General features: G+C 51.2%; 1 protein-coding gene and 2 long non-coding RNA genes across 11 annotated transcripts in view; 2 read left to right on the top strand and 1 right to left on the bottom strand.

The window, feature by feature from the left end:
* Positions 1–16,735, bottom strand: part of SRGAP2 (SLIT-ROBO Rho GTPase activating protein 2) — a 254,625-nt gene that overhangs the window by 7,816 nt on the left and 230,074 nt on the right. For 6 of the 9 annotated variants that reach the window (XM_024976227.2, XM_024976226.2, XM_005216678.5 and 3 more), the window contains 4 exons: positions 9,576–9,800; positions 6,003–6,082; positions 3,790–3,970; positions 2,201–2,347 (listed from right to left, as the gene is read on the bottom strand). In XM_024976227.2, the coding sequence (XP_024831995.1) occupies positions 2,201–2,347; positions 3,790–3,970; positions 6,003–6,082; positions 9,576–9,800 (633 nt within the window). Of the gene's footprint in view, positions 1–1,087; positions 3,065–3,789; positions 3,971–6,002; positions 6,083–9,575; positions 9,801–16,735 lie in introns of those variants that run through there. The other 3 variants (XM_015475013.3, XM_024976230.2, XM_059875395.1) reach the window with 2 other exon arrangements.
* Positions 68–9,607, top strand: LOC132342438 (uncharacterized). Its single transcript, XR_009490811.1, has 3 exons — positions 68–387; positions 8,500–8,589; positions 9,339–9,607. It is a non-coding gene; the product is annotated as an uncharacterized lncRNA (long non-coding RNA).
* On the top strand, positions 9,794–16,672 carry LOC132342437 (uncharacterized). Its single transcript, XR_009490810.1, has 3 exons — positions 9,794–9,924; positions 10,392–10,491; positions 10,898–16,672. It is a non-coding gene; the product is annotated as an uncharacterized lncRNA (long non-coding RNA).

The following is a 16,735-nucleotide window of genomic DNA, read 5'->3' as shown; positions in this document are numbered from 1 at the left end:
GCAGGGAACATCTTCCTCCTCTCTGAATGACTTGGCACAGCAGCAGGTGCTCAATAAATGTGTGGAGTTGAAATGAAAGGCCACGCCCGAGTAACTCTTTGCTGATTTCCTCTTCCCACTTGAGGAGGGCTGACTCACAAGGCCAAAACTGCTGAGGAGGCAGACACATGGAGCGCCTGGTGTGGGCCAGGCCCCCGGGATGTAAAGAGAGGGAGACAGCGTTCCTGGTGTCAAGGGATCTGAGTCCAGCTTGAGTCCTGAGATTGCTTTGGGAATACAGAATAAGGGCACCTAACTCAGCCCTGAGGAATTCAGGGGTGTCAGAAAGGCTTCTCCAAAGAGCTCAATCATCAGACCGAGTCCTGAAGAGGGAGAAGAATCGACCAGGTGAGGAGACAGCAGATGGGAAGGCCCAGGGGTGAGAGAGAACCCAGGGCTCAGGAGAGAACCCAGGGCACTCAGGAGAGAAGGAGCTTGTGGGGAGAGCTGAGTGGGGCGGGAGGTATGGCTGAATCAGTCCGAAGGGCAAGATGCGCCGGGGAACCGCTGCTTACCCCTGACCAGCGGGTAGTCTGGGCAGACCGCGTCCTCCAAGAGCCCATCCTGTTACCCCAACCAGGGAGTTCACAGGAGCTCTACCAGATGTTCATCTGTTGACTATTCTGGCTACTACCCTCTACAATTCCTTTGTACAAATGGCAACAAATATATGACAGCTTAAAAATATGTACCAGAGAAATTAGCTAACTCTCCCTCCACCGACCTTGCCTTGGTTTCTGGGTTAATTATAGGCTTACAACCTTATGATTATAGGCTTATAATTAACACAGACTTGTAAATAAGGAAGAAAATGCGATCTGCCCACAGTTAACGTTTTACTAGCTGGCCCTCCCAACGGGTATGAAGCTGGAGGGAAATGAATAAAATCCTCAGTCTTTTTTACCAGTCTAATTTAAATTAGAACTATACTGGCTAAGTGAGCTGAATCAGCTACTTTACTAAGAAGAGGGTGAAAGAGCCACGTGCCCCAAACACTCCCCCTGCTACCGTCTGGTTGGAATAAAGCCAAGAGATCTGGGCGACCTGGTGCAGTTTAAAAACAACAAGCATCTTTTATTCTCCTTCCAGTTTCAGTATCCAGAGGCTACGGTTAACAGGTTTTCAATGTGCAAATCATTTCATTCCTCCAAAGCCAGAGGGGAATAAAAGCTGTACATCATCTCCAATCCATATTCATCGGGAGCGCCCTGGGGCTTGTCATCCTGCTGGCACTGGGCCAGGTTTCAGGGTCTGGCGGAAAGAGGTCTGCAGGCTTTGGGACTTGGTGTCTGGCCCCTTGAGATGAGATTAGTTCTCCAATAACCTGAATGTCTCTAGGGGAGGCAGCAGCACACGGGCGTGGAATCCCTCTAGATGGCCAGATCGGTCGCGAGCAGAGTAAAAACCTCAGGATGTTGCTAACAGCCACAATGAGAGCCGGGGGCCAGAGTTACGAGCCTGCTGGACGGAAGTGGGCATCTGCACAAGGACTAGTAGGGCAGGATCATACACTGGCTAAAGCAGTGGGGGAATGGCAAATTGTTTCTTCTGGTGTGAAAGGGCATGAGGAAAGGGAGCTGGGGTTAGACAATGAATGAAGACCTCAGGACGGAGCTTTCCGTGGGCGGTGGGGAGTGGTCTCCTTTCCTCCAGGGGAGTGAACACAGGATGAAGGAGAAACAGACACAGGGTAAAATAAACCATTGGGGGCAACGCGAACCTGGCTGAAGACACATGAGGCTTTGGATTTTTCAACAGACAGGGCCAAGGAAGACGTCCAAGACTATTATTTGAGTCAAAACTGAAAACGAGAAGGCACCTCTGAGAAACAGCATAAAACTAAGCTGTGTGAAGTGACTGCAGCTTTGCCCAGAGTTTTCGCAGTCAGACGGCCAGGAAGGTCTGAGCGGACAGCCGCTTCGGGGACAGCGGGGTGCACCCGGCCCTCAGGGTGACGGCCGCGCGCTGGGCCTGTGGACAGGGTCTGTGGACGTCTCCTTGGCCCTGTCTGCCCTGCAGCAGCCGCGGGCACATGCAAGCGGTCAGGTGGGCAGCGGGGGCCCTACGCACAGCACAGGGATGGAGGGGACGGTTAGGCCAGAGGGTGAGGCTGGGTGTCGCAAGTCATTCAGGGGAGCAGAAAATGAAAAGCAGAGCTTACTTGTTGATGTTTGCAAGATAAATATCGGCTACATGACCCCCACTGGGACAGCTGGCCCCCGCTCTGGCTGTCACCTTTTCTTCAGGTGGCTCAGAAATGACCTCAATCTCAGACTTGGGGCTGGACCTCTCCACGACACCGTCCTCGCTGGGGCAGGAGGGGCAGGCAGGCAGGGAGGAGGGGAAAACAACAACAACACAAAAAGCAGTGTTAAATCGGCAAGATGGCCCCCCCAACACACACGCGACCCCGCAACGGCTCTGAGGCAGCAGCGACGCCTGGCTGGGCTCGGGGAGCGGAGGCAAGGGGAGCTACGGGCCTCTGGAGGGTCACTTAAATACAAATAAATAATCCTGCCGAGTCCTGCGGGGTCCTCAGCTTCTCCGGAAAGCTTGGCTAGGGGACACCTGGATTCATGGCATCTGCCTTCTACCCCTCGCTGCTCTCCTGGGGCCGCGGTGCCGGGGCCACCTCCTGCAGGTTGCGGTTTATGTGCTCAGGTCCTGAGCAGCGCTGGAGAGGGACAGTCAGCTCTGCCGCGGCTCTGGAGGTGCCGGCGTTGAGGCAGGACCCCGCCACACTCTGTCGTAGCGCATCCAGCCCCGCTTAGAGTGTCCAAGCCGGTCCCACTTCTTGCCACTGCTCTCCCGGGCCCTCTGGCTACTGATGACAAAGAAAGCCCCATCTCCCCCACAATTCATCTTCTCTCGGTCCTGCGGTGAAGTCATAATGCTAAATTTGGGAGGGTCCTGTCCGCGCACAGATGGCCACCAGGTGTGCGATGTTATCAACAGGGAGAGGACTTCCCCGCAGAGCGAGCCGGGGAGAGGCTTGGGAGGGCGCAGACTCATTCAGGATATCAACCTTTAAAAAATAATATTAAGGGGAGGACTAAAAACAATGACAGCATCGCATCCAAGGGGAGTCGGGGGCAGAGGCGGGGCGCTGGGCAGTGGGCAGGTCTGGGGGGCCACGGGGAAAAGCCTTCCTGATGGGGAGATATGGCTTCAGAGGGTGGGACTCCACAGACAGCCCACGCAAGGAAGTCTGTCTGCGATCGGCCCACGGCCCTCGGCTCCCCCGCGTTCCTCCCTGTCCTCTCCCCCGTCTTTCCCCACATCAACCTCATTAAATGAGCTGGGTTATTTCCACAAAGCTGCTTACGCTACATTTCTACTAGAAAATGAGCCCAACATTTTCATTTGCAAGTGGACAAGTGCCATCAATGACCCAACAGGTTGGGGTGAACACGATTGTTTTAAAAAAAGGAAAGAGAAATCAAAACGTTTTCCCAACCTGATCGTTCCAGAAAGGAACTGTAAGTGGTCAAATAATTAGCCCTCATTATCACTCATCAGGTACATAAATGTGGATGAGCATGGGCTGGGGGAGGCGGAGATGTGACTGGCGGAGGAGTAGAGTGGAGAGATTGAAAACAATTCTCCACCGTGTCTGACTCTGGGCACTCTCGCAGACCGTGCGGGCGCCCCCTAGGGGCTGGTCTCCCTCATCCTCCTGGGCTCCAGAAGTAAGGACTCGCTCCCACAAGGCGGCCAGGGGCCCCTAAGGGTGCAGGGCGCCCAACGTACGTGTCTTGGACCACAATGTACTGATGGGGGATGAGACCGTCGATGCCGTTGTGCCGGCCTTCCCACCAGTCGTCGGAAGCCCGCTGGTAAAGCAGCAAAGATGCCCCCTTCTTGAAGGACAGCTCTCGGGCCGTGCGCCCCACGTAGTCAAACTTGGCAATGGCCTCGATGGGCTCACACTCTGAGAGGGGTGGAGAGAAGCAAACAGGCTGCTGGGACTCAGACTCGGCAACTGGGTGGAAGAGCCCAGTTAGCTGAACTCACAGTGGTGGGAAAATAAGCTAGTGTGAGAATAAGTCACGGATGATACACAATAGCCAGCAATTCCTGAGCAGATGGTGCAAACCCCTGAAGGCACTCACATGCCCTTCCTTGCTCTTGCTCCTGCTGTTCCCTCCACCTGGAATCCCTCTTTCTCTCTCACCTGCCTGAAGAAACACACTGAGTCACAACTCAAACATCACTTGCTTCCTCGAGTAACTTCCTTTGTGTTTCCAGAGAGCTTTATGCCAACCCCTATCATCGAATCTGCCATACTGTAGTTGTAAGCATTATTTCCTTTTCGGCTGTAAAATAACTCCATTAATTTAGAACACTTATTATTGCATTTTAAATAATCTATTTAGGTTATCCATTCCCCCTACTAGAACATGAACTTTTAGTCTCTATAAAGAGAAAATAACTTACCCAATCAGCTTTCCAAAGAGCAAAATATGGAAATATATTTTGTGCCCAGTACGTGGAAAAATGCACATGGAAGTGATTTGAAGAATTAACAGAGGTTTACGAAGGCAATGTACTTCTACTTTTGTATAAGCTTCGGCTTCCTCGTCCATAAAACGAGGAAAAGAATAGTGCCTTTTTCATGAAGTCGGCACGAGGAGTCAATAAATAACCATTTGTAAAGGTGCTCAGAACAGTGAGGGCCCAGAGTAAGCTGCCTGCATCAGTCACTGTTATTACTGTATCATTTTCATGGTCTGCTCTGGGCTGCAGGTAGAGGTTGGACAGCAAAAAAGAGGGATCCTAGAAATCAGGAACTTAGGGTTAAAATCAGATATTCTGAGTCATGGAAAGAAACACTGCTCTCAAACAAGACCACACCTAGACAGTCAGGGCTGCTGCGTCTGCTGGAGAATTCGGTACAGCAGGCCTGTCTAAATGTCCCAGGCTCAGTTCCGTACAGCCTTGGGTTTGTCTCTGGCCTCAGTTTTCTTAACTATTAAATAGCAGCTCTATTGATTTCACTAGGGAGTAAGAGATGAGACACATAAAGCCTCTAGCAGTGCCGGGGAACACTAGGCTCTAGTCAAATACAAATTTCCCTAGTTCACTGGCGCTCCTCCCATCGTGTGGCAAATTATCATATCGATCCATTTGACCTTAGGAGCCAAATAAGCAATCCTAATTTTTTTTTTCTCCTTTAAAAACTGGCTTAGGATTACAGAATTCATGGCAAGGCAGGGAGCAGGGAACACTGAAGACTGTGCCATTTCGTTCTCATGCCCAGAAAATTCTGAGGCCCCCTGTCAGCTGCCGAGACTTCCAGAGCCCAGGCGATCCAGAAATGGAGGTGCAGAAGTGTTGGCAAGACAGGGAATGTGCTGGCCGGACAGACCCTAATAAATCATGGGCACCGCCAAGGCCCACGGACGACAGCTGTGCATTCCAGCTCTCGACGCACACCCGCCAGGCCGCGCAGCGCATGTCTGCGCTTTGGAAGGGGTCAATTTTTCCAGTCGGCAGGCGTGAGAGCATGTGGTTTCTGCATCCTGATTCCCAGCCCCCTCTGGCTTGCTTCTGCTGGGTTCTTGGCATCCAGCTTCCCTATCCCCGGGCTCACTGGTTTTCAAACGAGCGCTCCTTCACTTTGGTCTCCAGCTACCTGGCAGGAGTCTGGGCTGTGACAAGGGACTGACAGTATGCTGGCGAGACAGCCAGATGAGATAGGAGCTGGGAGGTGGGCGAGGGGCAGGGAGCTGGGGCGAGAAGGGCGGAGGGCTGAGGTCCAGCCCTGCACCTCTGCTCTAACACAGAGACTACTCAATCTGAGGGGGTGGGCTGTCCCTCCAAGAAAGGGAAGGCGTGAGCATGGGAACCAGGAGAGCTGGGGGCAGCTCCCAGGAGACTGCAGGGTGGGAGTACAGGATGTGTAACCGCTCCTTTCTGCTTCACGCCCCAGCGGCCCGGTGACCCCACTCGGGGCCTCGTACCGTCATCGCTGGTGTGGTGCTCTGTGGTCACATCCTGGGTTGAGTCTTCAGCCGAGGTAGTCTCTCCATGAGGGCTGTCACTGCAACAGAAGCAAGAGGAACCAAAATTCTTATCTTCTCTTTCACACAGCTTCCTTGGGCATGGAATCTTACGCTCTGATCACACACTACAGGCAGATGCTTATAATGAAACACAAGGCTCTGGAAAGTCTCTAGGCTAGCTCCAGCTAGCCTACTACTGGAGACTACATGGAACTTACAAACATCTTGACACAAAGGGAACCTCATTTCAACTTAGAAATCTTTTCAAAAATACAGAATGACTCAGCTCCTCAAGGCTCATTTCTTTAGGTGAATTAGTTCCTGGAGGGAGCAAGGTGGAAGGGAAATACTGGGCTTTAGCATCGGATACAATTGCATCTGAAAACCAGCTCTGACACTCAGTAGCTGTGTGACGCTGGGCAATTACTTAATTTCTTAGAGCCTCAGCTACTTAATCTATAAATTGGGGATAATGGTCTATATACTTCTATGTTTCTCACAGAGGTGTGCAAGGATTTAGTGAAATAAGAAGGGGTAATTAACAGGCAGTGCTTTCTTTCCTTCTTTCTTACTTTGCTTGATGTCTCTGGCTGCTCTGTGGTTTGGTACTGGTGAGAAAGCAGGAGGTGAGTCATAGGAGTGAGTGGGAAACAAAAGCAGGGGGAGAAAGCTGGCTCTGGGCTGGACTCTGCAAAGGGCACGGCATGTGAGCTGGGTCAAGCTCTTGACAAAATTAGTGGAGCCTAAGGTCATGTGGGGCGGAGAATCGAGAATGAACAGGGAAGTTATTAGGAAAGTTCTTTCTATCCCTGATCTGGACTGCAGAGCACGTGGGGGAGCGGCACAAGGATGCTCTTGCTTCCCAAGAAGCAGAGAAAAGCCTGTTCATTTCCAAGGCTTCTTCCTCTGGCAGCAAAAAGTGAGTCTTCCCAGGCAGTTCCATGGAGATACCACCATCCTTCAACCCCACATCCTGGCTTCAGTGTTCACCTTTGAGCCTCCGTGAGCCTGTGTGTGGGCTAAGTTACAGCCCTCCCTCCTCATGAGATGGGACCCTACCCTGCGTGAAGTGAGCCGGTTTATGGAGGCTCTCCAGACCCCAGAGAGCACTGTGGGAGGACCGAGAACTCTCTGGGCTTCCGAACAGCAGCCGGGACATCCCTGGCTCTCCAGAAGAGACAGCACTGTGGGAAAACTTTCTCCTTATCAGAAAATGTGGGTACACTTTCTCACTGTTTGCTAGGCCTAAAGACCCTCTGAAGGAGTTGGGTGACATTTTGGAAACCCTCAGGATTCTTGGGGTGCTCAGGGCCAACAAAGGCTCACCTTCCCCCAGGCCTCTAAGTTCACTTGTGCGGCCACCCACTAAGGCACCAGCTCAATCTTGAGGGAGCCCTGGATGGTGTGTGGGCAACAGACTGCCTCACCCACTCTCAGAGTTTCTGATTCACTCGTCTGGGCGCAGCTGGAGCCCTTGTGTTTCTGACCAGCCCACAAGAGGCAGGTGCTGTTGGTCTGTGGACCCCACTTGGAAAACCACTGCCCTGAGGTAAAGGCAAGCTGAGGCTTTATACGGTCCCTTCTAGCCCTAAATGCTATGCTTCTCCTGCCCCACGCACACCCCAGCCTTGCCAGCAGCTGCAGTCTCAACAGCAGCCCAGCATGCCACACTGCAGGCAGTTCCGGAAAGCCAGGCCCCCGTTTCAGGGGGCCCCCCTGAAAGCCTGGCCCTCCCTTCCCTGGCTGCTCTGTCTCCCAGCCCAGCTCCAGGGTCTTGGTCCATCTCAGCTCACTTTATGGGCACGTCTCGCTCTTCAGATGCAGAGGCTGGAGCCTTCTGAGTGGCCGGGAAGCCAGCGGTCAGACAGCGGCTCCTTCCCAGCATCATCCACTCTTGAACCTGGGATGCTTCTGGCCTGCCACCCAGTCTGTGGGCGTAACAGCCCCTGACGAATGCTGCGGTTTCCCCAGCGGCTGCCCACAAATGCCGGCCGCACAGCCGAGAGGGCCTGGGAGAAGTCCTTGGGCAGACCCCGGAGGCAGGCGCCCTCCCATCTATGCCCGCTGTGCCACCCCTGCCGGGCTGGGCGGGGACTGGGGAGTGACGGAGGGTGGAAGGCTCTGTGCCCTGGAAGCGGTCCAGAGCCTGCTGCTGTGTGATACGCGAGCAGGGAGGTGAGGCAGGAACTGGGAGCACCACTCCACAGCGTTTCAACACTCAGGTGAGGGAGACCAACTCTCCAAGTCACATACACAAAGACAGTTGCCCAGAGCCCACCAGCCAGAAGGCTGAGACCTGAACCGCCTCCCTGGTCCCCGCCAAGCCATCTGCAAGTGACCAGAAGCTCCCTCTCCGAGCTGGCGAGCCCAGGTTTCTCCAGTTCAGCCCCAGAGGCCAGGATCTGCAGGACAGTCAAGACCCGAGCCCGCGACAGTGGCATTTTTATGTTCGCAGACGTACGGCTAGCACTCTCCTCACTCCTTGGGCTGGAGGCTCCTTCTGTGAGCGTCAGGGAGAAGCATGGACTGACTGGCCTCTAATGAAGTAAGCCGCCTCCTCTGTCCCCCCCGACCTCAGTCCACAGCAATGGGGCTGGTTGAATTGGTTCCAGATGTTGAATTCAGATGGAATCCGACTGGGGCTGGCCTATGCTTTCAGCCCAGACTGAAACACTGTTTAGGGGAAGAAGCGAGGGGGAGGAGAAGGAGGTGGTGAGGGATACTGGGTAATTGTCTTCGTGTTTAGTCTGAAAATGACCCTGTAAGTGGCACACGGGGGGCACTGGGGGGCAGTGGGTGGCACTCTGTATTGAGTCAAGCAGTCAGGGCTAGGACCCTCCCCCTGCTGGGGTGGCCTCTAGATTGCAGTGACTTAATCTATAAGATGGAAATGGTGATTTGTTATTTGTCTAATGGAAGGGTCTAGTAAAGATACACCCGAAAGATTCCTTTTATATCTCGGTTTCCAGGCAAACTCACAACAAATCTGCTTTAAGGGGAAAGCGGGCCTAACCTGCCGCAAAGGGACCTTACCCCTTTTCTCGTCACAAATGTCTGACATCATTATTAAACTACCACTGTATGAACTCACAGTCAGCAAAGTACGTCTCCTATCTGAACTCTCCCCAATCAGAGAGGAATTCCCTGGACGCAGGACTGTTCCTCCCACAACCGCCAGCCTAGAGCAGGACCTTGAGACTGCTGCTTGATGAGCGGCAGTTCTGTGTACAACTGGATCAAATTTCCTTTCCTGGAGATTGTTAATGCTCCTGCTATTGTTATTGCATCTTTCAGAATGGTCCCTCGCCACGCAGAACACGTGAAGAAGGGAGGCAGTCTAAAGTGGTACTTGCTCCGCGGTTTGGGTCAAGTGGGCTTGGCCGACAGCACCCCGGGGCCCGGCGGCCTGCCACGCCGCAGAGGGGGAGGCGGGGAGGAGCAGGGTGTGTCTGTTGGCCTCGCTGGGCCATCTGGTCCCCAGGCCAGTGGGTGTGGGTGACACCACCCCTCTTCCAGCCCCGAGCCCCCTACCAGTAGTCCTCCGTGCTCCCTCCTCTGCTGTAGACGGGGCCCTCCAGCTCCCGGGGGTTGGGGAAGACATTCTCGTGCTGGATGATGATGGTTTTGATCAGCTCGTTCACGTGGGCTTGGCAGGACACCTGGTCGTGGCCCTCAGGCACCGACATCAGCGAGGGCCCGAAGCAGATGGCGAGGTTATAGGGGTCCATCATATTCTCCTCGCTGAACTGAGATAAACTGCAGGAGAAGGAGAAGGGTGAAAGCTGAAGCGCACTCGCATGAATGCCCAGGAAACGCAACCCCAGGAGGCGCTGCCAGGAGCAAGAACAGACGTGCCACACACAGCCACCTGCTTTTCTGGGTATCAGAGCCCTTCTAGAAAGTTAGTGGGGCGGGAAGGGAATGGCTACCAGGACAGGCACTCAGGAGACAAGGAAAGCCCCTCTCTGCAGGTCTCACCCTTCCTGTTTCTCTAGCTCCTGGTTCAAATCCTACTTGTCCCCCAGTTCCTACTCCCACCCAGGACTTTACCCAGCAAGTCCACCCTGCCTCGAGGACACACTGCTCTGCGGAGTTGAATGCGCTCCCACAGACCAGCTCACTAAGCTGGCCAGAGCAGATGCAGCCCTTGGGCTGCCCTGGTAAAGACATGGTCAGGCGCTGTGCATCATGCGCCTTCTTAAACAGCAAAACAATCAAATTATTAGGGATATTCCATTCTAAGCTCTAGATTTATTTTAATAAATAGCCAACCAATTAGCCCCTGTATTCCATCAAGCCCATGAATTTCTTTCTGGAACAGCTAACGCAATTGTTTTTCATTTTCAGAATATCTTCCTCTACTGGACATTCAGGATTTATTCAGGAAAAGGTCCGCATGCGGCTTAGCTTCTGTGCAGGCTTCCCCTGGATGCATTATCATTATCAGGTACCGTCTTCTAGGAACTCCCTCTTTTCAACCAGCAGCTGCTCCAGCCACACCTCCAACCCTGGCCGGGGACCCAAGCCCTTCAGTGATGAGTCCCCACTGGTCTCTGTGTGTCCAGACATTGAAGGCTGGGCTACTTTGGATGTACCCCGAATCCCAACAGTCTGCAAACATGTGAGTTCTGCTCAGGGGCTCTGCCTTCCTCATGGGCATCAGCACCAGCTTCTGGTTGATCTTGAGATGATACCAAAGTCGTGGTGTTGAACCAGAGGCCTGGCACTCAGCTGTCTTCATCTGAGTAGCTGTTCTTCAGAATTGGGCAGTTTATTTCTGATGTATCCAGCATTCAGACTCAAACTACCAAGCTGGTCTCTCTCTAACTCGATGCTTCTCTCCTTCACTGAAGATTCAGACACGGCCCCACCCCCTCAGAGTATCACTGCAGGACCTGGAGGTGGGAGAATGCAGCGGGGACAGCGACCAACAACGGCTGTGGCAGAGGACCACCGCTCTCGAGGACCCGGTCAAAGACAGGGAGGCCTGGGATCTCGGCGGCTGGACTGCGTCACAGAAAGTTTTAAAAATTTAATTTTGTAACCCTTCCCTGGCTCCTAAGTTAAAAGAGAGCAGAGATTCAGAAAATGCTGGCAGAAGGTTCCAAGCCCACTTCTTGGACAAATAAAAACTTGAGAGAGACAGGAGACATAATTAGCATGGGAACCTCCGCAGGGACAACAGAGGCTTGAGGTGCCGTGAGACTAGAACGGTGGCTCCTCCCAGGCTGACTGGCTCCTGCCTCACGGAGGGACAAGGAGGAGGAAGGCCCTGCTTCTTTAGTGTGATCTGACAATGTTTTGAAAGAAAAAACAGTAGTTTCTGGGAAGCCTGGTGGCTAAAGTGAAATAAACGCTAGGCTTGAGCTTCCTAGTTTAAGCTCTGTGAGTGATGAGAAGTCTTTTCCTGTCTTCTAAGAAAATGGTGGTTCAGCTCCTAGGTGGCTATGATGACCAGGGCTGGAGTTCAGTTCAGTCGCTCAGTCGTGTCCAACTCTCTGTGACCCCATGGACTGCAGCACGCCAGGCTTCCCTGTCCATCACCAACTCCCAGAGCTTGCTCAAAATCACGTCCATTAAGTTGGTGATGCCATCCAATCATCTCATCCTCTGTCATCCCCTTCTCCTGCCTTCAATCTTCCCCAGCATCAGGATCTTTTCCAATGAGTCAGTTCCTCACATCAGGTGGCCAAAGTAATGGAGTTTCAGGTTCAACATCAGCCCTTCCAGTGAATATTCAGGACTGATTTCTTTTAGGATTGGTTGGTTGGATCTCCTTGTGGTCCAAGGGACTCTAAGGGTTGCAGAGGACATGTCTTTGTGGACTGGGGTCTACTTCTTATGGATCCAGGTCCATTTCTTACTCCCATTAAAATACAGACCAAGATCCTTCTTTCTTTTCCAATCTACAATTGGAACACCTAAGTTTTGGGGGTAAAGTCATAGTTCTTAACTACTTGAGGAACAGCGGCTTCTTGAAGAATTTGACAAAAACTAAGGATTCTTACCCAGAGAAATTCACACACAAGCACATAACAAATGCACACAATTTTGGATATAAAACAACAGTGCTAGTAATCCTTGAAGACTATGAAGGTTGTACCTAGTATAAGACTTAAAACGCTGGATTTTTATTTTTAAAAGAAATATCTAAAATGGATAATGATGGTGACAGCTCCTTCTTTCTTAATTTTTTTTTTTTTTTTTGGTATCAGGAAGATCCCCTGGAGAAGGAAACGGCAACCCACTCCAGTATTCTTGCCTGGAGAATCCCATGGACAGAGGAGCCTGACGAGCTAAAGTCCATGGGGTCGCAAGAGTTGGACACAACTTAGCAACTAAACCACCACCATTGACTTCTATACATGCCATCTCCTCTAAGAGCTGTACTTATTTTCTTTAGTTTCTATCTATAACAGGAGTGAACTCTCCTAATTGATTTAAGCTCATCTTCTTTTGAGCACCTTCAAAAGGTCCACTGTAGTGATTAGGAACAGAAGCTTTTTGGGGGCAATGAGAAAATCAGGATTGGTGTGGGAAGCTTGTTTTTTTATCATGCACTTCTCTGGACTTTTTACTTTTAAATGATGCAAATTTGTCTCTCTGATTACATTTATAAAGAAACACAAAACATCCCAGAACTTTAGAATCAAGCACATCTGGTTTTGAGTACTAGCTCCGTTGCTTACCATAGTTTTTTCCTAGTTCCCTAATCTTTTCATCATAAACTGGGACAATTACGTGTTTCCATGATGGGCTGTTGTGAAGATTAAATGAAGTAATATGTGTGAAGCACTTAGCACTGTGCCTGGCACACAGGAGGTGTTTAAGAAATATTTTCTGTAATTTTCAAGTCCAGTTTGCTTGTTGACATAGGATCTGCAATTCCAGTCAGGTAAGGGAGAGCAAGGCTGCTAAAGTTTGGCAGTAATTGGTTTACAGGAGTCCACTGTCTTCTCCTCCTGACAGGCATTATCTAACAAGCTGAGGGCTCTGCATCCTCAAACCGAAACCTTAAATCCTCAGGGAGAGCAAGAAGCTTTGAACAGACTGTTTTAAACATATGATATTTCACTTAAAAACCTTCAACTTCACAGGCCCTAGGGGTTTGATTTGGCAACAACCAACAGACTCTGGGTAAGATATTATGCATCGGGATGGATTTCAGGTTTTGAAAGGGATGAAGAGAAACTGTATTCACCACAGCCCCAGGCAAAATGTGGGGCTAAGAATCCATAAACCCGTGATTTAACAGACTTCCCCAACAGGCTCCTTAACCGATGAGAAGGGGAAGGCAACGCGGCTGACTCTTTCCGATGGCCCTTCAAAGGCAATCCCTCGCTGCCCCCTCCTGTAAGGCCACCTGTCCCAGTTTCCATGCTCCCTTGTCTGGTGACTGGCCTGCTTTCTCCCTATGCAGTGAATCCCATCCTCTTTCCCCTCCTTAAGAATATCACTCCAGCAATTCCCTTGCTCTCTCCTCCACCATCATTTCCTCCCTATGGGGCCATCCCCACTAGCATACAAACATGCATCTTAAAACAAAACTCTCTCTTAACCCCTTATGCACACCGAATTACTTCTCTTTCCTCTATCATGCAGTTATTTGAGAGTTGTCTGTTTCTCTTGCCCCTGCTGTTATGGACTGAGTCCCCTCTTGCCCATCCATCTGTTGAAGCCCTAAGCCCCAGTATGACTGCATTTAGGGATGGGGCCTTGAAGCAGACACTACGGGTTAAATGAAGCCATAAGGGTGGGCCCAAACCCTACAGGACTGGTGTCCTCATGAGAAGAGGAAAAGAGACCTGAGTTCTCTCTCCCAGTGGGCTCAGAAGAAAGGCCATGTGAGGACACCGTGACATGGCCGTGCACACGCCAAGGAGTGTGGCCTCCCCAGAAGCCAGCCTTGCTGGCGCCTTGACCTTGGACTGCCGGGCTCCAGACTGTGAGGAAACCAACTTCCGTTGTTTGAGCCTCTCAGTCTGTGGTACGCTGTCGTGGCGGTCCCAGCAGACTCACTCACCTACTCTCCCCCTCCCCCTTTATTGTGGTCAAAGACACACAACACAAGTGTTACTACTTTAACCTACTCAAAATTACGTAGCATTTAGCTGAACCCCACCCCACTGCAGGACCCACCGTGTTTCACCCACGGTTAGCGTCCCTTCTCGCTTGAACTGACGCCATCAGAATTCTCCCCTCTCCAAGACAACACACGTCAAGGTCACCAGCAGCACCCACGCTGCTCAGTCAGTTCTCGGGCCTTTCCTCAGCTGGACTGTCATCGCTTTATCTTACCCTTCTTGAGACATGTTATGGGTCTTCTGGGACCCCGTTCTCTCTTGGTCCTCCTCCTACAGCGCTGCCCACTGTCGCCTGCTCAGTGAGGTGGCCCTGACCACTGCATACTACAGAGCACACCCTCACACTTTCCAGTTCACTAACTTGCTTAGATTTTCTCCACAGCCCGTATCCCCTGACATATGACATGTGTTATTAGTTTTTCCTGTCTTCCTCCAGTTCTATGTGCTACATAGGCTCCATGAGGGCAGAAACTTTGATGGTTTGATGCAATCTTAGATAGCCAGCAACTGAAACAGGGCTTGGTACACAGTAAATGATTAATAAATACATATTAAATAAATGAGGAAACACATGAGTATCTGTGAGCCTCCAAGACAGTCCAGTCACAATTCTACCTGTCTGTTTGCATATAGAGGTTAAAACACTTCCTGTGAAAGTCAGGAGAGCAGCACAGACAGAATCTTCCCAAACCAGGAGGCCCTAGAGATGCTGAAGTTTAGAGGAAGACTCAGCTTTTCTGGAGACCAGCTGAGGTGCCTTAACAATGAGAGAAGCACAGTCAATTCCTTTTTCCAGATTATGGAGCAATATTTGAGGATGTAGAACAATGCTTCTCAGACTTTCACGTGCCTATGACTCACCAGGGTATTCTGTCAAAATACAGATTCTGATTCAGAGGCCATGGGGCTGAAGTGGAGGAGGGGCTGAGATTCTGCATTTCTCACAACCTTCCCCTCATAGCTTGGCTGGTAAAGAATGCACCCGTGATGCAGGAGACCCCAGTTCAATTTCTGGGTCGGGAAGATCCCCTGGAGAAGGGATAGGCTACCCACGCCAGTATTCTTGGGCTTCCCTAGTGGCTCAGCTGGTAAAGCATCAGTCTGCAATGTGGGGAGATGTGGGGTTTGATCCCTGGGTTGGGAAGATCCTCTGGAGAAGGCCTGGAGAATTCCATGGACTGTATAGTCCTTGGGGTCACAAAGAGTCAGACATGACTGAGTGACTTAAAAAAAATAAAATCTCCCGAGTGATGCTGCTGCTGCTGGTCTGTGGACCTCACTTGATTAGCAAGAGACTAAAAGAAAGAAGAAATCTGAAGAAATCAGGTTTCAAAAGGAAAGCAGCAGAGTCAGCAGCTGAGAGGGGGAGTTACCTGCATTTTGTTTTAGGGTAAAATCCCACTGGGTGGTACAGCTGCTGAGGCTGGAACCTCTAGAATGAACCCCACGGTCCCTGCTGCTGGCACTCACAGCCTTGTGTGGTTCTCTCCCTGTGTGTGTGGGCTGGATTTAGTGACTCACTTCTAGTGAATGGAGCTGGCAGAAGGGATGGGCTGTCATTTCTGAGATTAGGTTACAAAGACTGGCTGCTGTCTTGGATGATTTCTCCCTTGCTTGGAGCGAAGCCAGCTGCCAGGTCATGCACAGCTCTGGAGGTGAGGCCATGTGACGAAGAACTGATGGAGGCCTCCGGCCAACAGCCAGCTGGAAAAGGAGGCCCTCAGTCCAACAACCTGCAAGGAACCGAGTCCTGCCAACACTGTGCAAGAGAACTTGGAAGTGGGTCCTTTCCCAGTCGAGCCTTCAGAAGAAACTGCAGCCCTGCCCCCTATACACTCACTGCAACTTCATGAAGCCTGCAGCCGGAGGCCCCAGCTAAGCTGCACCGAGACTCCCGACCCACAGAACCTGGGACCAAACAATAAAGGCCTCTTGTTTGAAGCTGTTAAATTTTAGGGCAATTTGTTACACAGATTGAGAGTCAATGCAGATGCTAAGAAAGTACAATGTTAGTCATTAGCAAGGCCTACTGGACAGGCGTGTACTCAAGGTTCATGCAGTGGACTGGACACTAGCAACACAGAAATATGTGGAACCTGGTCAAGTCCACAGAGCATTGGTGTACTGTGCAAAGAGTTTCATACCTATCTGTCTGTCTATCTACCTATCTGTCTCAGTTCTGAGAGTTCCTTCGGCTGGAGGATTGTACAACCCCCAAAAAGACCATAGCCAGAGATAGAGTACACACATCCTCAGGACACATAACAGCAAAGGAGAGAGGTCCTAAAGTCAGGGCCCAGGCAGAGTCTCCATGGGGAACTACCTGCCAACTTTGGCCATTGTCACCTGTGACCTTCTCATGCAGGCAGAAATTGTCTTTTCTATCAACTGTGTCCATTTATCAGTTTCGGAAATATTGTGGTATTATTGTTGCATCTTTTCAATGAAATACTTTGATGAGAATTTTTTTTAACCATAAAGAGAAGTTAAACACAACAAAAGTCATCAATTGAACTGGTACAATTTTCCACGTTTCCTTCAGCAGTGGCCATCTTCTGCTCTTACGATGCTTACTCTACTGTCTCCCACGCCCCTCCCCTTAGCAGG

This window comes from Bos taurus, chromosome 16 (assembly GCF_002263795.3).
Source record: "Bos taurus isolate L1 Dominette 01449 registration number 42190680 breed Hereford chromosome 16, ARS-UCD2.0, whole genome shotgun sequence".
NCBI classification, from domain to species: Eukaryota; Metazoa; Chordata; class Mammalia; order Artiodactyla; family Bovidae; genus Bos; species Bos taurus.
Note: the sequence above shows the minus strand (reverse complement) of the source record. Positions and strands in the feature narration are given on the sequence as shown.